This window comes from Salvia splendens, chromosome 2 (assembly GCF_004379255.2).
Source record: "Salvia splendens isolate huo1 chromosome 2, SspV2, whole genome shotgun sequence".
Lineage (NCBI taxonomy): Eukaryota > Viridiplantae > Streptophyta > Magnoliopsida > Lamiales > Lamiaceae > Salvia > Salvia splendens.
Genome location: NC_056033.1, coordinates 12,079,247 through 12,102,953, shown reverse-complemented (window position 1 = coordinate 12,102,953; position 23,707 = coordinate 12,079,247). Strand labels below are relative to the sequence as shown.

Genomic DNA, 23,707 nt, shown 5'->3' with positions numbered 1-23,707 from the left:
CTAGCTAACAATTTGATATATCTTGTTCTTATTAATGACATTGAGAAATGCATGATTAGAATGGTTAGGTAATCAACAACTACGTGCGTTATATGTAATCGAGAGATGCATGAGCTAGAGAGAGGACTTGGGTCCGTTGTTCTAAGGAGTTAATCTTGAATTGTATGGATGAGACTCCTACACTAGGGATTAATCCACGAGTTAGATGCACCAGAGATGGGGTCTAACCAATTAACCCGACCTTCCTAGCCACACATGAGAACTAATAGATGAGCATGATCCCTAGGTGAAACCCGTGATCCATACTAACGGATCCATATCCATACCTTTCCAAATTTGTGTGAAAAACCATCATTTGTTTGTCTTGCTTAGTTATTTGTCTTTATTTGATTAATTTTTCTTTGATCTTAGTTATAGAAAACTAAAAACCCCTTTTAGTAGTCTAAATAGTGTTCAAAGTTGCATCGTAATACTCAAACCGGCTTTTAGTCTTCGAGGATCGATAATTTTAGCTTGCCATATGCTACTTAGCCCGTACACTAGTGGGTGACGTTTTTAATGCGAAATTAGCATGAGCCAACACACACCCCAAGAACACATTTGAGAGAGAGAATTGAAGATTGAAGACTCTAGATCGGAAGATTGAAGCTTCATTCCATAGATTTGTTCCACAGGAGTTCTTTGCATCTATCTTTCATGTTTTTTATGGAATACTTTGTGTTAAACTTGGTTTTCTCCATGAACATGAGTAGCTAAACTTTTCATGTAAAATTCTTAGTGAAGATGCATTGACTCATAGTTTTAATCCAATTGACTTCGTTTTATCTTGCTCTTGTGATTGTTTGAATTATTCCTGTGCTTTTTCCTATCAATTTCTTGATCATCAATTAGGAGTGTTAGGGTTTATTAGAGTAATCGGGAGATGAAATAATTAATCGTGAAAGAGGAATAATTCACACCTTAATTCAATAGAACTCGGGAGAGTTGAGATTCTGAGTGGGGTCATTAATCTAATCAAACCATTGGGAGTTAGGTCTAAGAATTAGAAGGGGACTTCAATTATTACACATAATCTACAGATTTCTCACATCGGGGGGGGGGGGTTTAATCTACAATTGTGATTGATTCAACAATTCTAGAGACTTCAAATGATAAATCTATTTCAATTGGGTTAGGCTATGAGTTGTGAATCGGATCCCTGAATTCTGCATATTTCACCATCATCTTTCACAACTTGCTTAATTGCTTTCTTGTTTAAGTGCTTTAATTTAATCTCTGAATTTATATGGTTTTAGTAGTTGTTAGTTTTAAAACCCAAAATTTCCTGATTGTCTGGATAGTAGTTGAAATTTGTTCGTGGTACTTAAGTTTACACTTAATTGTCTCTATGGGATACGATATACTCTTGCTTGCTAAATGCTACAATAACCCCGTACACTTGCGGGTATTAATTGGGTAAAATAAAGTTGAGTCAAGTTTTTGGCCCAACATCAATTTCATTTCATGGATCCACATCCGCCCAATAAGTCCAAGCTTATAAATAGTGAAGAGATGGGAAATCCTAGAATGCACAACACTACACAACTCACTCCCTCTTAACCCTAGCCTCCGTCGCCAACGCCTCCCTCTCCCTCTTGCCTCGGTTTTCATGCCCTAGCACGTGGGAGAATTAGTGTTTTGGTTTTTGTTCTTGTTCTATCCTAATTCATAGGATTAGATCAAGACAATCTCGTGTTTGTGTTGGTTTTCCCTAGATCTCATATCACTTTTATTTGATTCTTCAAGATCCGCCCACACGGATGAATAATCAAGGGCGTGGGAATAGTATAGAAGATTCGTGGTCGATAAATCAAGGATCTCCGGGTGGTGCAACTAGCAACGTTAATCCTATGATGGATCAAGAGGTAACAATCTAACCTACATCAAATTGCATGTTAATGTGTTTATTTGATGTGTTAATCTATAGATCTAGTTTAATTGCATGAGATTGGAATCGAATGCATAATCACCTAAATAGATCCGTAAGGACCTGTTTATTTTCCGTGTCTTCCGCTGCGGTAGTCCCAACTGATCCAACTTCATCTTCACCCTAATTAGTTGTTCATTCACCTTTGTCGCCAATATCATATTATGCACAATAATGCATACATACATCACATCAACAACATGATTGATATCACATATACGTCAGACCTTTCACTATTGCTAGCGTGATTAGAGCACACTAAATGCCCTCTCAACATCCTTTCACACAACTTCTTACCTTCGAGCAAATAAGACCCTCTTCTGATCGGCTGGGAGAGTGATTGACTTCACAAACATTGGTCACTTTAGCTAGATGCCATTGCTAAGTAGTGCCTCATGCAATACCCTTGTCCATTGACATTGAATTTGATCCTTAGGGGCCCTACCACCACAAACGTCGTTGATGATATGTGATCGATTGAGGATGCTGATATCATTGTTCGACTCAGACTGACCGAAGAATGCATGTCAGATCCAGAGTTGTTGATCAACAACAATTTCGAGGATGATGGTCATGTGTTGTCCCTTGTACCCGCTCGTGTACGCGTCTCTCCACTTAATCGGACAATTATTCCAAGTCTAATGCATACAGTCAATGCTTCCAAGCATACCAGAAAAACATGAACGCTCTCGTGCTAATTGATCAAGGACCAGACATCAACAATTGTATGCCTTCACAAATATGTGTCACGAAAGGCATCCACAACTCTGTGACAAAAATTCTTTTCACACTCGCAACCAATGATATCTACGACATGTAGTTTATCAAATTGATATGACGAACTGAATAAAGGCGATAACAGAGCTGCCAAATGAAGAATGCAGAGAGAAAACATATGTTTATGCATAGAAAGGTGGCGTGAAAATACATGGAATGACAATCCTATTTATAAGCATAGCCCACTGCATTGGAGCCCGTTGGAGTCGACACAGACCATTAAGTCTGACGTGTAACTATCGGGAGTTATAGACATTACTTATGTCTTATACGAACGCATGTTGGACGTAGCATGAACCTCACAGATGTATATGAACGCGTCTCATGTCGTTGTTCGTTCGAGGGACGTACCGGAACGACCCAATCAATGTGCACGTATGGACAATTATTTTCATATTGTAACAAAATTTAATCCGTTATTTCTTACTCATTGGAAATCGATTTAGAAAAAAATAAATATACATCGATCATAAACAGGGATGTAGGGCGATTCTATATAATTTAATTTCTCAAAATTAAATATTTCCTCACTTGTACGATTCGATCAACGTTTGGCCGAGCTTAGATTCCAATATTCACTAAATTAAACTCGTACTAGTACAATTCAACATAAATCCATAGACGACCGGTATGGGCCATAACTAATAGTTGCAGGCTGATATTTTTCTAGTCTTGATTACCGAACATGAGATACTGACCCCGTTCCGACTAAGATGTCACATTTCTTAGTCTCTAACAGATTTTAGGAGTTTTTGATTAATGTGGTTAATTGAAGGGAAAATAGTGGGTGTAAATATTAAATGGAGAGAGAGAGCTCAATATTTATTTGGAAAGAGAAAATTACCAAAAATAGAAATGGATCATCTTAGTTGAGACAAACTAAAATGAATTAAAATATTCAACTAGCCATTTCTCTCTACTTATTCCACCTAACAATTTCTTCTAAAATTTCATTAAAAAATGTGAACATTTTGAGTGGGATGGAGAGAGTACTATATCTTTTAAAATGCGGTAGGTTGATATCTAATTTGAAGTACAAGTACAAATGATATGTTCTTTAGTTACCAGTTGGGCCTGGGCTGGGCACATTATATATACCGAAACCTAGGTCGGGTCAGCCCGGGCCGTGCTAGACATGGGCCCGGGCCGTGCTGGGCCTAAATGTCATCGGGCCTCACCGGCCCCAGCCCGGCCCACTTGACATATCTACCTACTATAGTTATGAATAAAAGCAATTGTCCGCAGGGCAGCGCAGTTGGTTCCGGAGGGGCAGATTTGTAGGAATGGTCAAGGATCAAATCTCACTACTGTCGTGTAGTTGCAACATCTCTAAGGCACAAGTGTGAGGTCTTGGGAGGTGGGCTTCTGGCAGGCGGTGTGTTAGGCTCTCCTCCTTAGTGAGTCACTGTGCACCCTGATTTTACACACCTCATAATACTGTCGGACCGGGATGTGGTTGCAACATCTCTCAGACACAAGTGTGAGGCCTTGGGAGGTAGGCTTCTAGTAGGCAGTTGGTTAGGCCCTCTTCCTTAGCGAATCACTACGTACCCTGATTTTATACCCCTCATAATACTGTTAAGGAATCACTGCGTACCCTGATTTTACACCCCTCTTAATATTGTCAGACCAGAATGTGAGGCCCTTAGGGTTGAGGTTTCAACCTTTTTTTTGTGTATGAATAAATAATAAAAATAAAAATAAAATAAAAAATAATAATAATAATAATATTCCTACGATTATAGAAAAGGGTTCTTTATTGTAATAATAATAATAATAATAATAATAATAATAATAATAATAATAATAATAATAATAATAATAATAATAATAATATTCCTACGATTATAGAAAAGGGTTCTTTATTGTAATTTCACATCGTCCCGTTGGAATTGAATAATCAAGGGTTATTTGACGAAGCCAGATCCCTCTCATCAGATCTTCCTCCGAGCTATCTCTGCCGCCTCTCCTTGCTCAGTGAGTTTCATCTGAACTCAAATCCCTATACTTCATAGGTTTAATTTCCAATTTCCGAATCTAGGATTTTGTTACTTTTTATAATTGATGATTTTTTTATTTTCTTTTTCGTGTTTTGATTGAGTGGATTTGCTTGAATTATCCTCTTCCCTCCTCCTTTTTCAGGTTGCTTGCTTGGCTGTTTTCCTTTTTCTTAACGATGTGAGTGCCTTTTCCATTTGAATTGCCGTCTTTACGATTGTATTTTGATCTAGGTCTTCATACTGATTTTCTCCCCCTCTACTAGATTAATTTCCTGTTTCTATTTCATATCTTTTGAATTTTTCCTGTGCACAATGTTTGATACCCTCCCTTTGCTAACTGATTAATTATACGCTTTTGGTATTCCTCCTTAATTTAGGGCTGACGATGAGCCTGTAGATCCTAAAAGGGAACTTGAAGACCGATGCAAGGCTCCCTGCACACGCCCACTTAAAGAATATCAGGTTCTTTTAGTTGTCATTAATGATTGTTAAATGTTCTTTCATTACATTTCTAGTAGTAGTAGTTTTCTGCAGCTCTTTCTTTGATCCAGTTCACGTGGCTCATTTTTCATTCCCTAGCTCATTGCCCATTATTCTTTTGCATGCTAGTTCCAATCTGTATTTTTAGTTATTGACTTGTGTATAAATGTATAAATAATGAATTTCGCGACATGTAGCATATTTCATCCGAAATCAACTTCTTTTGTCAATTCTAGTCCTAAATAGTACTAGGAATTATTCGTGCTGCATGGAATTTAGGCTGTTTTGATTCATTCAGTTGTATGAACTAGTATAAGAAAAGGCCAGACTGTAATAGTCTTTGCACTTTTTGCTTGTGTCATTGATGTAGCATTGGTCTCTGATAGTTTGCCTTGTCGTTTTCTGTTATACAAATGTATCCTTTGGTTCAAGTGAATGAATTCCTATGACTACTGTATAAGAGGAGATCTCACTTGTATGTGTGTGTGGGGTTGGGGGGGGGGGCTATATGAAGATGTAAGGACAACAAAACTTAGTGAAGTATGAAGTACATGAAGCTAGTGGCAATTTATAGATGATGGCTTCTATGTTGAATTGTTGATAAGGTAGTCATGTTTATATATGCTATGCACAAACATTCTCTTGTTTAACTAAATTCTGCACGACATAGGTAGATTTCTATAAATTCACTATGTACTAGTTTATGATACATTGTCTACAGATTCCCCTATGTTGACGACCTACATTTTGATTGTTAAATTTGACTTTTCATGAATCTATGTGTAAGACTTCAAGATTTGCTTCTATGAAGTGAATTTAGTAATATGAAGTCTTATAATTATCCAAGACAAAAGAGATACATAATTGTTCCACATGATTCTGCTAGCAATGTGTAAGCAGCAAACAAATTTCAGAAATCACTATTTTGTTCAAACACAAACAATAAACTTAATCCTGACTTGTGTGGAATTCATCTGCTTCTTGTGTCAGTTGCTCTTTCATAAGGTTTATAATGGTGAAAGCCCCAGAAATAGTGCAGTGCTCTTGGAATCTTTACATCCTTTTAACTGTGAAAAATTATTATTTCTCTACAAACACGTGTTTTATGTGATGATTCATAATTATTTTTCTCACTTTTAATTGTTTATCCCAGCTATACTTGCTTTTGTGGTTTTGTTTGCAAATTTGATGTGGAATTGCTAATATGCTTTTGGTTAATAGGCATGTGCTAAAAGAATTCAAGGTGATGAATCTGGACACAAGCACTGTACCGGACAATACTTTGACTATTGGCGTTGCGTTGACAAATGTGTAAGCTACATTTTCTTTATCAAACCTTTTTCATCTTTGTTCATACATTAGAACTAAGCTATTTACCCAAGCTGTGTCCTGATTAACTGCTGTAATTTTCCTTATTACAGGTTGCAACTAAGCTATTTACTCATCTTAAATAACATAACAGAAGAATACCCACATTAGCATCATAGATCCAGATTATCATCTTTGTTTCGAAAGACCGGCACTTCAATTTTATTGTGTTCTTGTTGTGAACAAATGCTATGCTAGTCCTTGGCCACATGGAATTTTGAGTTTTGAAGAAATAAGAAATTGGAATGGGGATTTATATGCTTTTTCCTCAGTTGAGTTTGAGGTTACAATTGCTTGTTGATCCAAAAATCTCTACTCGCGATCAAATAATTCAGCTAGTTTCCTAGTCTACACAAATGATTAATTTTATCTCCTATAATTGTTTCTTGAAAATATGGTTGTCAAAATATATTTGCAATGTGTTTTAGTTGGCATCATTGCATCAACATGCTTAGTTGAATAACTGGAAGGTTTTGCAAATAATATTAACAGTGTTAGTATTTGACGCTGGGCAATGGAGTACTATTTTTGTACTTAATAAATGAACCCGTCTTCCCAAAACGGCATGAGAATTTATTGCTGCCATTTCTTAGACCATCCGCAGCGGTGAGCAGCATGCTCACCGCCGTCGGCAAGGACAGAGCTCGTCCGTTGATGCGCCCTGCCGCTGGCAGGGTGGTGCTCTTAGCTAAGAGCACGTCCGTGCCAGCGGCAAGAGCACGAGGTGGCGACGTGGCAGCTTCTGATTGGCCCGTTGATTTATCATTTTTTATTATTATTTTTTTAATAAAATCGAAAAAATCTGAAAAATTCAAAATTAATAAAAAAAATATTTTCTCACTTCCTTATAATATATATCCATTTTTTCCACACTTTTAATTTATTTTTTTTCATTATTTTTACCCCAAAATTCATACTTTCATCTATAAATACTCTCATTTCAAACACAAAAAATGACACTATACTAAACAACTCTCTAAATCTCAATTTTTATGAGTTTAATTATGTAATTTTTAATTTTTAGGAGTTTAATTATGTAATTTTTAATTTTTAGGATTTTAATTATGTAATTTTTAATTTTTAGGATTTTAATTATGTAATTTTTAATTTTATTTGTAATTTGTAATATTTATTGTGGTTTTTAAATGAATTTTAATATTATGGAAATGTGTTTGTTTAATTGAATTTTATATTAATTGTGCTCGTCCTTGCGGAAGAGCACAGTTGTGGGTATTGTGCTCTTGCCAGAGAGCAGGCATGAATAGTACCGCCCGGGCCCACAACCGTGCCGCTGGCAAGAGCACGGTTGTGGATGCTCTTAAGCTCAGGTTAAAACTTGTTAGCAAACAGGTTACATAAATTATACTACAAAGAAGTAGAAAGAATAGAGTGCTTGTTGTGCATGGTTCCTGCCTGTTCTTTACTTTCTTTAATTGTGATCATTCATCCATCATTATGCATTGGGACTCTCCTGGGAAGTTGCTATTACTTCTTTAAATGGACTCTCTGCTCAGATGGATTCTATATTTGTTTTGCTTCCGATACTTCAATTAATTATGGCATTTGTGGGATTCTAGTCATAAAAATTGATTCAACGTTAAAGGAGCTATTATTTATAAGGTGAAATATTAATATGTGCATTTTCTTTTTTATTGTCTATTATTTATAAATGTTTTAGGTCCATGGTCTTAGTTTTTTTATTAGTATTTATATTAACCAATTGTGAAATGTATATGTGATTGGTCTGATTTATCAAATTGGAAATCTTATTTCCAAGACATGATAGTGAAAAGTCCCATCTCGAGAGCCTCTTAAATTAAACAAAGATTCAAGTTGTGCCACTGCTCGAATGATCACGTAATGCAATATACAAATCGTTATAACATAGATATAGTCCTACAATTTAAATGTTTATGTATTAGTTTATTTGTTGTTTCAAGTGAAGAGAAACCAGGAGTATATGATTTTGATATTCCCATGTCTTCCAATTATTCAAACTCATATAAAAAAAGGTAAATGTGGGATCCCATAAATTTAGATCATGATGCTTCAATATCCCCTCTGGACACCCAGATATGACAATTCTCTATTGTTAGAAAGTAATATAGAGAACATGAGAAGTCCATAAAATAATATTCATATGTAACAATTGGCAAAATCTGAATTCCATAGGAGTATAAATATAGGAGCGGCTTTGCCGTGCTGCAGTCAACACAGGGCCGCCATTGATTCGTGTTTTGCGCCTTTGTACGATGCAGATTTCGCCTACTCCATAGTTAGCATTTGCGTGCTGATCGGACTGCAGTGCACCATTAGACGGAGTGGTGCATCTTCCGATTAATCCACGAATTTGCCTTGTCCATAATTGGTGTCTCATTTGGTATTTATACTATATGTGATGGGAAAATAAATTTACTATTTTTACTTCAAAGATTCGTTTTAGATACCAATAGAGATAGATTGGTGTTATAAGTGAATTTGATCAGCTAATGCATGTGATGAATATATGTTCACATAAATATCATACTGTATTCCGTAAGAGTGCAGCCTGCAATTGCGTTGAAAACTAAATATATTACGTTGTATTTCGAATAAAAGTTAAATAGTGGGCTTTATTTTCAATATGATACTAGTTGATTACATGAAATGAAATAAAGCTAGTGATTTCTGCCAACATATTTTTTTAATTGGAAGATTCTTTAAAAATCATTAACGATTGTTTGGGTCGCCTTTAGTTTGTCGCGTTCAGAATGTAAATAAAGTTGTCACAACTTCCAATTTTCTAATTTGTGATTGTGTTTGATTGGGTCTTTGCGTGACAATAGGTGCAGAAATATTTACACTAAAACAAAAGAATCATTCAAAACCTTACCTAATTGGACACAAACTGCCTTTCTCCATTTACAGCTCGCGTTCATATTTGATTGGATTGTTTCGATTTAGTAATACTACTATATTCTAGTATAATATGTTAATGAAATATATAATGCTCTAGTAAAGCATAGAAAATCCAAACACCACAAAAATATAGGAGAACCTATTAATGCCATGTTTTGAGGGAAAATCGTAGTACTATGAATTATTTTAGTCCCTGTTTTAATCAGAACTTATTTATAAAAAACCATACAAATCTAATTTCTACAATTTAATGTATTTAAATTCTACTGATGGGCCACAAATGTACCAAACGCAAGGAAAAGACACTGATGAACAGATTTTCCAATTTCCCACCGTTAAATCAAATAGGTAACAGATGATGATCGTTTTTCATTACCAAAAATCAATTTAAAAAACGTCATAAACCGAGTCAAATTATCCTATTGAGTTTTCCATGTAGAATCATTTAACAAAAAGTTAAAAGATAGTGCATGTTTTCTACCACAAACTTGTTAACCCCATTGACTTCACTGGGCGTCCGGATTTCATGCTAAATTTGAGGTCAATCTTTACAACTCAAATTACCCAAAAACAAACAGGTGATGAAGGAGTGAGACAGGAAGAGAGAGAGAGAGAGAGAAGGAGAGACAAACAGGAGTTGAACCTGCTTTGATTCTTGAATCAAAAAGGTAGTTCCCTCAATTTCTTTTCGTTCTCCATCCTTCTTCCTAAATTTCAGGCACTTTCAATCCACAATCTTGCATCCTGAACAAGTTCAAAAATCCACACAGTCAATCTCTGCAGAAAGAGCTCATTCATCACCGTTGGATCAAACACGGATACATCAAGGATTGAAAAAGAAAAAGATCAAAACGCATGGCCCCAAGAAAGATGAGACAAGTTATCGAAGCAGTCAAGGATCAAACCAGCATTAGCCTGGCTATGCTCGCCAGCAGCAGCGCCCTCTCCGACCTTGAAGTGGCCATCGTCAAAGCCACTCGCCATGGCCAGAACCCGCCCAACCAGGGCTACATAGCCGAGATCATCAGCCTCACGCGCTACTCCCGCAACATGGTCAACGCCTGCATCGGCATCATTGCCAGGCGCCTCAACAGAACCAAGGACTGGGTGGTGGCCCTGAAGGCGCTCCTGCTCGTCCAGCGCCTCCTCTCTCAGAGCGGCACCGCCTTTGAGCAGGAGATGTTCTTCACCACCAGGCGAGGGACTCGCTTCCTCAACATGTGTGATTTCCAGGATTCATCAAGGAAGGCGTGGGACTGCTCTGCGTTTGTCCGGATGTATGCCTTGTACTTGGACGAGCTCCTCGAGTTCCGGATGCAGGGCCGCACGGAGAGGGGCAGAGATCGTGGACACTATAAGGTGGAGGAGGAAAAGGATGGTGGTGGCAACGATGTCGTGGTGAGGGCTACTCCTGTGTCTGAGATGGACAATGATGCCGTTTTCCGCCGCGTTGATCATCTCATGCAGCTTCTTGAGAGGTTTTTAGCATGTAGACCAACAGGTATACACTCGCATACACATGCCTAAATTGAGTAATCTTTCTTGGATTCATGAATATAAATCGTGTTGTAGGTGGTGCTAAGCATAACAGAATTGTGGTTGTGGCACTCTATCCCATTTTGAAAGAAAGCTTTGAAATCTACCATTGCATAACAGAAATACTAGGGACGTTGATAGAGCGTTTTATGCAGCTGGAAGTACCTGACATGATGCAAGTCCACGACATCTTCTCTCACATCTCCGAGCAGTATGACGAGCTTGATTGCTTCTACAACTGGTGCAAGAAAGTCGGGATCATGCGTTTGCCTGACTATCCTAATGTTGAGAAAATCTCCCACCAAAAACTTGACATGATGAACGACTTCATTCAACACAAGTCATCTATGCTGCACAACAGGAATGCCATCGAGTCAAAGCCTGCGCACACGAAAGAAGTGTGGACAGAGCCTCAGAAGGCGTTATCACCAATTAAAGAAGAAACAGCAGGTGAAGTAAACGTTACTCCTGAACCACAACAAGGTAAAAAAACTCAAGAAGAAGGTGATCTGCTGAACCTGTATGACGACGCGCCAACGCCTCAGGATTTCGGGGATCAACTGGCTTTAGCCTTGTTTGACGGCTATCCGTCTACAACTGCTCCTGTAAGCACAAGTCCTCCATGGGAAGCCTTCGAGGAATCGGAATCAGGGGACTGGGAGACAGCCTTAGTTCAGTCTGCTAGCCACTTGTCAAACCAGAAGCCGTCTCTCCCTCAAGGCTTTGATCCATTGATTCTTGATGGTATGTACCAATATGGGGCAATGGCACACAAGGGAGCTTCCACGGGTTTCTATGCCACTGGAAGTGCTAGTAGTGTTGCACTAGGGTCTGCCGGGAGACCAGCCATACCGGCCTTGCCAGCACCACAGTCACCAGCTAACTGTGGTGTCAATAGTTTCTCACCAAACGACCCTTTTGCAGCTTCTCTTGCCATTGCGCCACCTTCCTATGTGCAAATGTCTGAGATGGAGAAGAAGCAAAGGTTGTTATTGCAAGAGCAGCTATTGTGGCAGCAGTATACAAGAGACGGCATGCATGGACAAGTAGGATTAGCAAATTTGCAACAGAATTCTTATCAATACATCCCAAACGTTTACGCAGCAGCTTGGTAAACTTCTACTGAGATTGTTTGCGAGAAAATTCCAACTACACACACAGATGAAGTGAAGAAGAGAGAGCCAGATATTACAATTCTGCAACAAGTGATTTTTTTGTGAGTATCTAATACTACCAATTAGATAAGAATCACCACCAGAAAAAAATTGCTTCAAGAGACTGTTGGAAGAATGTGAACTTGTTCTTTCCCTCGAAGGGAAACAAGATTGTGTATTGATTGTTCCCAGTTTTGAAATTTAGTCTCTTTTATCTGCATAAGTTTTTTCACGCTTTGCCAGTTAACGAAAAAATAGAAATTTGGCTAACTAGTGTAACAGCTTTAAAAACTAATTATGCAGGCATGACATAATAATATTTCCTACAACCATGATCCCATTAAATGACTCAAATTGATTATGCTCGATGAATAAACACCACACGAGATCCTCTATCCCCTGGTCTGTAACCCTACTAGTGAGGCAGCCAAGCACATTGTTCAGTTGATGACATTGAATACGAGATGGAGTACTTTTGAGATGAACAGATTCTACTGAAAACATTGAGTATTAGAAGCATTGGCGCTGCAAAAAAGTTGAACCAAACCTTAGGAAGAGAAGTAGCAGTTTGACCAGAAATAAAAGCCGCACATAATCGCAGTCGCAGGCACGGCATCTCGAGATTCATCACATAGTTTCCAACATCTCAGTGAGGACTTCCATCAAACAGGTTGCGTATTCGCGCATAAAAACTGTTCGAAGCAACAGAATTGTATTGATGAGATTCACTTCCCATCAACACAGCACGCCTTGAATCAGTATACACCGCATGCAGAAAATCTTATCAAATCATGCTTCGTTTACGACAGAAATGAATTGAATACAAGTGGATTTCACTATTTAGGAGAGAGATGTACAAAAGGGGTGGCATTAGTTGAAATGAAATAGGCCCACTGACTTAGCAAAAGCCCATTATTTGAAGGAAGCCCATTTAATATCTGATAAACTTCTCTAACTGAACTGAATAGGAGAAAAGGGGAATGGGAGTGAAGAACACTAGAGCGAGAAATATCAGCTGAAAACTAGAGACGCATTGTGCCGCCGATTATTGATCAGCAATTTCTGCTGCTTTCTTAATCTCTGGCAGATGTAATAGTATTAGTTTCGGTTTCATCGAGAAGGCGAGCCGATTCTCAAGCTTTTAGGCTCAGCCGCCTAGGGCAGAAGTTATATTAGTTTGAGGAAGATGAAATTTAGGTTCGAGAATGAAGAGCTTACAGTCATTGTTTTTATTACTTAAAAGTGATGTGTAAATCCGCCGTCGTCAAGTGAAATCAGTTTGTGAAGATGGAAGAATTGTTGAATAATAAAACATTCGCGGTGCACGCTGCCGCTGCGGCTACCTCCGTGGCCCTGGGCACTGCCGTGACATACCCGCTGGATACTCTCAAAGTCTTGATGCAGGTTTCAAATATGAAAACAGATCTCTTACTTGTTGTTTAGTAGATTTCCATGGACAATATTCATACTAGGTAATTGTGTGATGAATTAAAAAACAGGTTGGCTCCACTGGTAAGAGACCGCTGACTGCAGCTGATGTTTATCACAGAGTGCGAGTTTTATCGGGATATTCAGGTAGTTCTAAAGCTACCTATCTCTTCAAAGATTTGGTCTTTGAATGAATGTAGCTCTTTCCGAACCAAATCATTTTTGTAACTATAAAATTGTTTTCAGTTGTTGATCATATTTGACGTGTATTTATTCACTCCTTTCTAAATTCATGAGAAAATCCAAAATACCCCCAGAGTTGGTGCATTTTGGGCGCCAATAATCCATATGAGTAGGACAATTGTGTTATAGCTCATTTTGTCCTATAGTGTTTATATTCTGGTCCTTGCATGAAACTTTGTTTCATATATTGCTTTTATGCAGCGTCATTCATATTTTGTCTTTCATGTTTACTTTAGGTTTGTATAATGGCGTTGGATGGCTGGCTTTGGGAAGAACATTGGGTCTTGGTGTTCGCTTTGGCGTTTATGAGATATTGACCGCATTCTACAAGGGTAGCTTCAAATTTTATGCATTTCTTTTGTTCTTTGTATCTATTCTTAATGGATGTATAGGTGAGAAATGTTGTCATATTATGGTAATGAGACTGCTTCTTCATTGTGGTGTATCCTTTGAACCATGTATTTTCACATATTAGAGATGGTATTCTGCTCAGTGCTCACCCCAGTCTTTCCTCATCAGATGGTCGTGAGGATGATCATTTACTTCTCTCTGAGGCTCTACTGGCAGGATTTGCTTCTGGAACAGTCGAATCACTTATAAGCTCTCCATTTGAAATGATTAAAGTTCGTGCTCAGGTTGCTTCTGCTTCTGGCCTAACACCCCCACCATCTATTGTTGAAAAGAGTGCTGTTCCTCCTTTAGTTTCGAGATTACTTCCCAGATATTCCTTGGATATGAATGCAATGACCAAATCCATGGGCCTTCTATCCACCTTGGCCAGTAGGAATGGAAACATATTGGATTCCTTGAAAGAATACCCATGGATGATGACAGGATCTGGGAAACCACCTCCTGTTAGCAATGTTCGAACCTTATCAGAAATTGTTTCTTTGGAAGGATGGACGGCTCTCTGGAGAGGTTATAGATCTGGTATGGTGAGAGATTCCATTTTTGGTGGCTTATTTTTTGGGAGCTGGCAATTTTTACACCAAGTCATGATCAACTGGAAAGCTGTGAATATGGATCCTATGCCAAGGTTTATATTTAATCCTTTTTTGGTTTCTCACTATGTGATTAATTGATCTTTCAAGACACAATCGACTTCATGATTTGTCTTGCCTAAGTACATGTTCTCATTAGGTCTGCATATTGTTACAGATTAAGAAATACACTATTAGCTCGGCAGCAGTTCTGAGGAGTATTTATAATGTAATCATGATTCTCTAGAAATATGAAACTGATAGTCTTCCTTAATAGTACTTCATTTGCAGATTTGGTTGCTAATAACTCGAAATGTCTTGTTTGGTTCTGTACTTGCAAAAAAATATTGTCGATATCAATCTGTGACAGCTATGTCCATAATTGCAGTCATGATAACATTATTTATTTTCAGCGTTTTATATTAATGTTGTTTTTCGAAGCATTTATTTAGTTTATGATTTAAAGATCTGTGTTTTCGAATTTTCTTTAAGCAATAATTTAGCTTCTGGTGTAAACCTTGTTGTGAATTATGTAGGATATAACTAGAACAATGCTTAACTGATCTGCTAATTTTTTTTGCCTCGCTTTTTACAAATATTCTTCAGGTATGACAGTGAAGTTGGTCCATTATCGCCAGTAGCTGTTAGTCTTTCTGCTGGAGTTTCTGGTGCCTTTGCTGCAGCTGTTTCACATGGTTTTGACACCACGAGAAGTCGATCACAATGCACTGTTTTACCTAAGGTATGGTGCTTGGTGACCAGAAGAGAGGTTCAAGGATTTCAATCTACAATTGGTTTCAAAAGTGAATTCTACTTCATATATAGAATGTTTCTAATTTTTTAATGCTTCATTGGGTTTGGTTTAGCATTTCACATTATGTACCTTTTAGGTGTTTTGATATCCCTGAATGTTAATTTGTGGGTCATGTGCGAATGTGTCAAGTTAGTAGACTGATTTAGCTGTACTGTAAAAAAACTGCCAGCCAAACCTTATATATAAGCCTTCAGCATTTTGGACAGCTATTTTCTATACACACTGATGATTTAGTATCGAACACCTTGTTCTCAGCTAAGAAGTATTCTATGTTATCCAGCCTCATAGGTTTGATGAGGGGGTATATTTATACACCCTTGCGAAGGATATGTTTCAACTAAAATCCATAACTTTTATTCGTATAAGCATATATCATCTATCTCCCTAGTCTATCTATATCTATTATCATGAAATACTTTTCTTGAAAATACAACGAATGTTGCCATAGCTACTACCGCTAGTGGCTTGGATTGCCAATTTGCCATGAAAAGTCAAACTGAAAGCATGTTTGTAATGCTTAATTCATTCCTCTAAACACTCAAATAAGAAGACCTATCTGAAACTGCTAGTTATATTTTTTTCTTGAATTTTCCCTGTATGAGTTATATAATTTCAAATTTTCCGTTGGCAGTACTTATCCTTGGAGAGGAAATTTTTGAAGTGGCGTAAATCAGGGAATAGATTTGAGAGGCTCACTGGAATCCACCCAGCTGACAGAAATTTACTGCTGAATGGCATAGGGTTGAGGATGGCCCGTTCTGGACTTGCATCATCTGTCATCGTTGGAAGCTACTATTTTGCTATCAATCACCTGGTGTCGAGTTAAAGAGCCCTTTAGTTACAAGATTCAAATTAAAACCTTCTATTTAGAATTTTCAGTGGGTTAACATATAAGGAAAAAAAAATTCCTTGAATGCGTATTATTGCGACCAGATACAAATATGCTCGAGTGCATTTGGTTGTTCAGTAACAAGTATGCAAGATTACACTTTGGAATAACAAGGCTGCTACAGAGTTTACCTTCCCTTCATAATGTTAGGTTCATATATCCTTTTTGCTGGATGCAATCTCTTTATTGCTTTTGTCTTATTACATGTGAAGATCATCCTATATAACTAGCGAAACTCTGCTTATATTTAAGTTGAAGGCTCCTTCTCTGGGTCTCGGGCCTTAACTATGCTGTCTTGTTACTTTTTCCATCTAATCTACATGCTTACTTAGCTTGTAGCTCTATCAGCAGATCAACGATGGAAAGCATATGTAATTATTAGCCAGCATATTCATTATTTACACTTGTAAATAAGAGGCATAATTGGTAGATTTGAAAGGTTGTGGGGGGCATGTATTCATTCAAGTTTTGGAATATTTTGATGGTTACAGAAAATGGACCCATTACTGCACTTGAGTTTTTTAGTTTGTGCTATTAGTGGTGCCTCCTCCACTTTGCACAGGTTTGCGTCTCATGAATGCCGTCTCCTTTTGATACCATTCCCCTGTACTTGTAATCTGAAGTAGTTTCCATTTGACTCAGTTTAAGCCTCATAGTTTGATCTCTCATGTTTTTTTTTCTTTTAATTAAAGGAGGATCAACGATGGTCCCCATCTACCCCCGAAGTGACTTGGACCCCCGGCCTAACAGTCGGAGGTGAAGCGTCTTACCACCGAACTGCGCTTCGTTGTCTTGGAGGGGACCAATGGGTCCACCTACCTTCTCTCCAGTCACGGGTCCAGACCAGTTAACCTATCTTCCCAATTATGGGCCTGACCAGTTAACCTATCTCCCCCTGGTCATGAGTTCAGGTCAGTGAACACATCACCCCCAGGGGAAATAAATCCCCAAGATGCGCCTCCCAGGGGTCGAACACGTGACCTCTAGGATGGCGCGGTATCCTTGCCCCCTTCTCAACCACTTGAGCTAAGGGGCTTGGATTTGATCTCTGATGTTAAGAGCCGTGGATTGCGATGATGAATTTTTCTATAGTTCTAGGGCTAGCTCCTATATTTGGCCAACAATGATTCTACACTATGTGTAGTTTCGTATGTGCTCGATGTTCGTCTCTTTGTTTGTTTTCATGGCTCTTTCACCTTAGAATTATCACACCTACTGGGTTAAATATGGCAGGTTTGGTTTGTGGTTGATGTCAAAGGCTTGTTCCCATTCCCCCTTCTGGTTTGAGGTTTGGCCGTGAGAGGCATGTCTTTTGTGCAATCATGTATAATGACTTTTAACTTCATTTGGTCTTTTTCAAGCAAAAACAAACCATGAAGCTTTGTACACAGGGACTTGACTTTGCACACAATTAATTGCTCTCTCTTTCTCTCTGTGATGCATGTGCATTTTGTTTCTACTATATGAAGTCTGTGGGTGAGATGATTACCAAGCTAACTTAGAGGAATACATTCAACACAGTCTGTGGGTGAGATGATTACCAAGCTAACTTAGAGGAATACATTCAACACCTAAGGGTATCCACAATGGTACGTCCTAAGGTGTGTCACGTCAGCAGTTTTATCCTTCTACCCTCTCACCTGTAATGGGGCGCCCTTTTAATATTATTTTGTTAATTAATTTAAATGTTTTCAAATATATAATGTAAACTAATTTAAAAACACAACGAGTAACCAAAAACCAGCGAATATTGCATTAATAAATACACAAAAGTTACACGATTCAAGTTGGCTAATCTACGCAATTCCCAACTTCCAGCGCAACTCATCAATCAACCCCCGGAGAATTTCGGATTCGGCGGGGTCCGTACACTTCTTGAAGGCCTTGTACGTCTGCAACAACGTCTTCGCCATCGAGGCTGGTGCCAACGACTCATACGCAGCGGCCGTCGCGCTTGGGGCCGGGATCGGCGATGGCGCTGCTGCGGTCGAGGATGATGTCATCGCCGCCTTCCCCTTGGCCTTCGCAGCCTTGACGCCTATGGGACGCAGGGAGGACATCGGTGTGCCGGTACTATCGTCCTCCATGTACGTCCGGTTGAGGTCCATCGGAAGAGTTCCGCTTTCGCTGCTCGTGTAACCACCAGCTTCGGTGGTCTTCGTCCTCTTTGTCGCCCCGGTGTGCAGAATCCTGCCTTGGAACTTCTCATTCTCCCTCAAGAGCGCCCAGATGGCCTCGTGCTTGAAGTCTCTGTACAGGGACTGGTACGACAACAGCGCTTTAGCGCGCACGTCGCTCAAGCTCTCTCCGCTCCCCTGCTCCCTCGCGCACTTCTCGTACTCCGACGAGAACAGGTTGATTTGTCTCTTCACCTGGTCCCAGTGCTTGCGGAGCTGCTCCCGTTGGCGCTTGTACGCGCTCGGCGATCGCTCCCAGTACGCCTGCTGCCTCTGGTTGTTCACGAATATCGGGTCCTCCGATATATCCACCCAACACCTAACCAATACGAGAGTTTCATCCGGCTGGTAGTTTGTACGGCCGGGGACGTACTCTTCACATACTCCCGGAGGTGGCAACTTCTGCGCGCATTGCCAGTTCCGCTTCATTTTCGCTGGGGCGGAAGCGGATGGGGTGACGTCGGCGGCGGCAGCGGCGGCCTCGGCGGCGGCACGTCGGGAGGGGGCGACGAGTCGGTTTGGTGACGGCTCCATGTCAGACAAACCGTACGATTCCGTGCTGAATTCGGGATCGTACTGTGCGTTGGCGTCGGACGGCCGATATTCATCGGGTTCTGTACCCGGCCAACGCGCCTCCCCAAACATCGGACTGTTGGGACTTGCATTCATTTCGTCGAGATAATAAAAATGTGAGTTTCGAAAGTGAAATCGTGAAAATGAAACGTTACAAATGAAGGTGAGGTAGGGGTATTTATACAAAAATAAAAAACGTGTGGCATCATCCGCGACCATCGTCCGCCGATCCCGCAATGGGGCGCCCGATGGCGTGGACGATAGCCCATCGTGCGCACCCATCGCCTGCCGAGCCCACAATGGCGTGGACGATATGCCATCATCCGCGCTTCAACCGCGGACGATACATCGGGCGTGGGCGTAGGGCGCGGACGATGGCGGACACCCACAATGGGGCGGACGATGGCACGCATCGGGCGTGTCATCGGGCGTCCCATTGTGGATGCCCTAAGCATGAAATTTTATTTCAAGTGGTTAACTCAACTTGAGTTGAGACTTCGGCTTCGGCTTCAGCTTCAGCTTTTGTATAATGAATCTACTTAATTTCTTTTTGTCAAAGCTCCATATGTAGCAAATGGGGCATGTCGGCACTTTTTTTTAATAAAATAAATAAGATACTGATATTTGTTGTAGACCTTTTTGTGCAACGTAGTATAGGAGTATATTATAATAATGAGAGGATCTGGATCATAGTTGTTGAGACCAATTAAATAAAGATGGAGTGTGAAGAATTTCAACCTAGGAACATCATAAGCAGCATATTGACTCACTCCTATAGTTTATATGTAACTGGGAAAGACAACTACTTCTATACTTGGTCTGAAAGTTATGAAATTGCCGTGTGTTCAATGTGAAATGAAATTGGAAACTGAAATTTGAACATGTTGGGGATTATGGATTTGTAGCCAATTTATTTGAATATTAGCTATCGACAAATATCAAGGTGGGCAAGATAGATCTAAGTAGATTAGATTGTTGTGGAAGCAACTTATTAATTTTGGAAAGTGGTTTAGATGTGTGTGGCTCCATGGATAAGCAATGCATGTGCTCAAGTTAATGGAATTAGGATATCGTCGCTTTATGCTTTTTCCATTTGATTTTGTTGCATTGTTCACTCATTTTCTCAAATTCTATTTTGCTTACTATTTCATTGTTACAAATATTAGGATGGTAAATAGTAATTGTAAAAGAACACCTTTTCAAGTAAATAGATCGAAGTGTACGTCAACTTGCAAACATTACATTTAAAAAAAAAAATTCAACTTTGGATTTTGTGGGGATATGATCCGTACTCTTCTCGGCTTAAAAATGGTGGACGTATTTTCCTTTTCTTGATTTATTTATTTGGAGAATGTTGGAAAGTTGAGTGTGATCGCATTAGAAATGACAGAATGCTTCCCTAAGCAGCCACCAAATAATTAAAGTGAATTTGTATACCTTAGGGTTGTGGTAAAAGAGTAATACCAAATACTACCAATCACAATACATAAAAGCATTGCTAAAATAATTCGAAAAGTAAAGAAATGATGATATATCAGCCAAGAGGAAGCTGAACAAACTACCAAAGAAAGTATACTTAAATATTTGGATCCAACCAAACACAGAGAGCCCACTATCCCCTCCTGTGTAAGCAAAATGAATAAGCATTTGATTTGATCTATGGGGGTGTTCGGTTTGTAAGATTGTATCCGAGATTAAATTTGTAGTGTGTTTGGTTCATGAGATTCAACCTCACAACTCAATCTTAGATGGATAATCATGAGATAATTAGTCATAACTAACCCCTATGACTAAAATAATCTCACGACTCAATCCTAGATTGAATCTTGGTATTATTTTATTTTAGAAACCGAACACCACCTATAAGTATATATTAAGAAGGAATGATTGAGATAGAGTTGTTTATAATTAGATGTGTATAATCCAATCACGGGCAATTTGCTGAGCGTTCACGAAGGTCATTTATAATAATATTAGTACTAATAAATTTGATGATTGTAGTCTGTAGACGAATGTTATGACACGTACAATCTTAGCAATAACCACACAAAACATTCTTTTCCTTCATTATAGTTACTTTTTTGGTTGGATCTATTGTTTTTTCACTTTGTTTCATTTTTCGCCATTTCCCCCCTCTAATGGAGTATATATATTGTAATTACTTTTTCTCTTTCTCATGTTTTTACTAATTTTACGTTAAGATTCATATCCTTGGCAATCAAAATAACTGGACAATAGGAACTATTGCATTTATTTAGATTCAATATAAAAGCAAAAAGTAACGTGCCATCAATTTATTAAATTTTGTCCATTTTCAATAATGTATCTTAATCCTTGTAGGAATGGATATCAAGATTCTAATTCCACGCGTCATAATATCAAGACTGCCACATCAACATTTAAAGTCATATCTGGGCACTACGTACGTTTATCCAAAAACACAGATTTCCCAACTTGTAATAAGTACTATATTGATCACATACAACTTGCGAATTCCTAACAACCATCAATACATATTCTGATTTTCAACAAAAAGCTATCACTATCTATGTTATTTTCATTTTTGTGTTACTCGTATTGTATCTCATACGAAATACAGAATATATAAAGATGGGATATAGAGTAAATTAATACAATAAAAAGTACTACGTCAAGAATTGGGAAAGCTAATCTCATCAAGATCATCCAGTGAAAGGAAAACTTCATCTAAGCATGAAAGCTCTGCCCCACCACCATCCTCCTCTTCCTCCTCGTACACACGACAAACAACCCATTTACTATGATCCTGCAATAAAATAAAATAAAATAAATATTTTCCATAACCATGCATCTCTGCATATTTTTAAAATAAAAATTATGATGACAACACTTACAATCTTGGAAGAATTTTTCTTTCTTGAGGAACTTGAACTTGAAACCATGTATTCATGCATGATCCAGTTAGTCTTGACGCCTTGCGAATGCTCACCCATATAAAAAGCAAAGTATTTTTTGACACCACTTGAATAAATTGGCTCTTCAACTCCTATTTGTTGCCAATATCCACTCTCCGTTATCCTCTTTGCTGTTCGTCTACTGTAAAAGTACCACTTCTTCCCTTCCGACAATGCTTTACCTATATGCACATTCATTAAATCGTCAACTAAAATATAGTAAATCATTAGTTAAATATTAGGTACCATCCAAGTCCCAAGGATCGTAAGGGTAAAGATCAAGATCTGGGATGACATCTGGATGGTAAGGTAGTAGCGCCGCCTTACGGTGGAGGAAATGGACCACCAATTCTTCATCCGTCGGATAGAATCGAAACCCCGGTGGCAAATTCAAGTTGTTATCTCCCATTATTCTTGATTATCACCAATATATGCAAATGCAATTGTTCGGACTTAACTATCTATATAGTAATAAGGTTGAAGATGGATAGTAATAAGTGGTATATTGATGGTCAAGATATATTGGGGTATTTATAGTTAGAGAAGATGACGTGTGATGGAAGATGTGTGTGTGTGTGTTGAAGATGGGCATCACCAAAGATCCAAGAGGGTGTTAAAAAATGAGGGTGTGCTGACATCCCACTCTAAAACAACTTTGATTGCTTTTCAAGTAACGGAATATGTTGCCATTCAAGGGAACCTTGTTTCAGTAGGAGTAGGAGGGAGTGTGTGTATTTATTTGATCTAGATATTACGTTTTGTTGTATGATTAGTTGCATTAAGTGTATAAGAACACTTGGATCATAGTTGGGGGATAAAAAGATTGCAATGAATTTGAGGTGTTTTGTTTAGACTCTAGAGAATTTGTTTGTTGTTTGATAATTATGCTTCATCACACTTCATGCTTATATCATCAATCCTCCATGCCTATACCACACGTGGCGTTGTGGCAAGCAATGGGACCCTTTGATCTGATGTGAGAACTGAATTAAGTGCCTCTGCCCAATTATTTATAATAATTATTCGCTTAATTAGTTGGGTAATTTGCTTATGTCCACTTTTGGATTGGACAAATAGACAAGGGGATTTGGGATATACATTAAGACTTTGATGTAATGGAATGTTAATCTCTTATATGAGGTTAGTTTTGATTCACTCAAAAGTTTTTTTATTACTATTATCATCGTATGGGATAATGATAGGTTGTGTGGTTATAATTAGATTAAATAATTACCACAACCAACAAGATAAAACTGGATATTTCCAAGCTAGTGCTTATCTAGTAAACCAACTAATGAGGGTTGGTTCGGTTATTATCCTTCAATATTTCTATATTAATTAAACAATTTCCATGAACTCATAACTAATAAGTAGTCTTTGAACATGGATTGCGAAAGTAATCTTTAGGCGAGCGATGATCAGATTATTTTTATCTCCAGCTTGTTTGAGTGGTTTTCTCTAATTTTTTCTTTTCGTGGAGATGCCGATAAA

General features: G+C 38.5%; 3 protein-coding genes across 4 annotated transcripts; 2 read left to right on the top strand and 1 right to left on the bottom strand.

The window, feature by feature from the left end:
- Window positions 1-10,036: 10,036 nt before the first annotated feature.
- Window positions 10,037-12,399, top strand: LOC121761125 (putative clathrin assembly protein At1g03050). The gene is made up of 3 exons (XM_042156724.1): window positions 10,037-10,157; window positions 10,260-10,990; window positions 11,062-12,399. Exons 2-3 carry the CDS (start codon window positions 10,345-10,347, stop codon window positions 12,138-12,140), a joined length of 1,725 nt encoding a protein of 574 aa, XP_042012658.1. The 5' UTR covers window positions 10,037-10,157; window positions 10,260-10,344; the 3' UTR covers window positions 12,141-12,399.
- A 760-nt stretch (window positions 12,400-13,159) lies between these two features.
- Window positions 13,160-16,883, top strand: LOC121788426 (mitochondrial arginine transporter BAC2-like). Its single transcript, XM_042187101.1, has 6 exons — window positions 13,160-13,583; window positions 13,679-13,754; window positions 14,087-14,182; window positions 14,370-14,886; window positions 15,437-15,572; window positions 16,276-16,883. The coding sequence occupies exons 1-6, from the start codon at window positions 13,467-13,469 to the stop codon at window positions 16,468-16,470; spliced, it is 1,137 nt and encodes a 378-aa protein (XP_042043035.1). The 5' UTR covers window positions 13,160-13,466; the 3' UTR covers window positions 16,471-16,883.
- A 4,827-nt stretch (window positions 16,884-21,710) lies between these two features.
- Window positions 21,711-23,069, bottom strand: LOC121770174 (NAC domain-containing protein 104-like). 2 transcript variants are annotated; one of them, XM_042166958.1, is made up of 3 exons: window positions 22,463-23,069; window positions 22,157-22,398; window positions 21,711-22,068 (listed from the first exon to the last, which is right to left on the bottom strand). In XM_042166958.1, exons 1-3 carry the CDS (start codon window positions 22,623-22,625, stop codon window positions 21,934-21,936), a joined length of 540 nt encoding a protein of 179 aa, XP_042022892.1. In that variant the 5' UTR covers window positions 22,626-23,069; the 3' UTR covers window positions 21,711-21,933. The 2 variants fall into 2 exon arrangements, with proteins under 2 accessions (XP_042022892.1, XP_042022897.1); XM_042166963.1 differs by having other exon boundaries at window positions 22,544-23,069.
- Between the last annotated feature and the right edge of the window lie 638 nt (window positions 23,070-23,707).

What these genes read in the sequence shown, in the direction of transcription:
- LOC121770174 (XM_042166958.1), bottom strand. Translation starts at nt 22,625, where the DNA reads ATGGGAGATAACAACTTGAATTTGCCACCGGGGTTTCGATTCTATCCG. An exon ending in CGATCCTTGGGACTTGGATG is followed by an intron (nt 22,399 to 22,462) that starts GTACCTAATATT and finishes ATGTGCATATAG; the next exon opens with GTAAAGCATTGTCGGAAGGG. An exon ending in AGAAAAATTCTTCCAAGATT is followed by an intron (nt 22,069 to 22,156) that starts GTAAGTGTTGTC and finishes ATTTTATTGCAG; the next exon opens with GATCATAGTAAATGGGTTGT.
- LOC121761125 (XM_042156724.1), top strand. Translation starts at nt 10,345, where the DNA reads ATGGCCCCAAGAAAGATGAGACAAGTTATCGAAGCAGTCAAGGATCAA. An exon ending in TTTAGCATGTAGACCAACAG is followed by an intron (nt 10,991 to 11,061) that starts GTATACACTCGC and finishes ATCGTGTTGTAG; the next exon opens with GTGGTGCTAAGCATAACAGA.
- LOC121788426 (XM_042187101.1), top strand. Translation starts at nt 13,467, where the DNA reads ATGGAAGAATTGTTGAATAATAAAACATTCGCGGTGCACGCTGCCGCT. An exon ending in CTCTCAAAGTCTTGATGCAG is followed by an intron (nt 13,584 to 13,678) that starts GTTTCAAATATG and finishes ATTAAAAAACAG; the next exon opens with GTTGGCTCCACTGGTAAGAG. An exon ending in ATTGACCGCATTCTACAAGG is followed by an intron (nt 14,183 to 14,369) that starts GTAGCTTCAAAT and finishes TTTCCTCATCAG; the next exon opens with ATGGTCGTGAGGATGATCAT.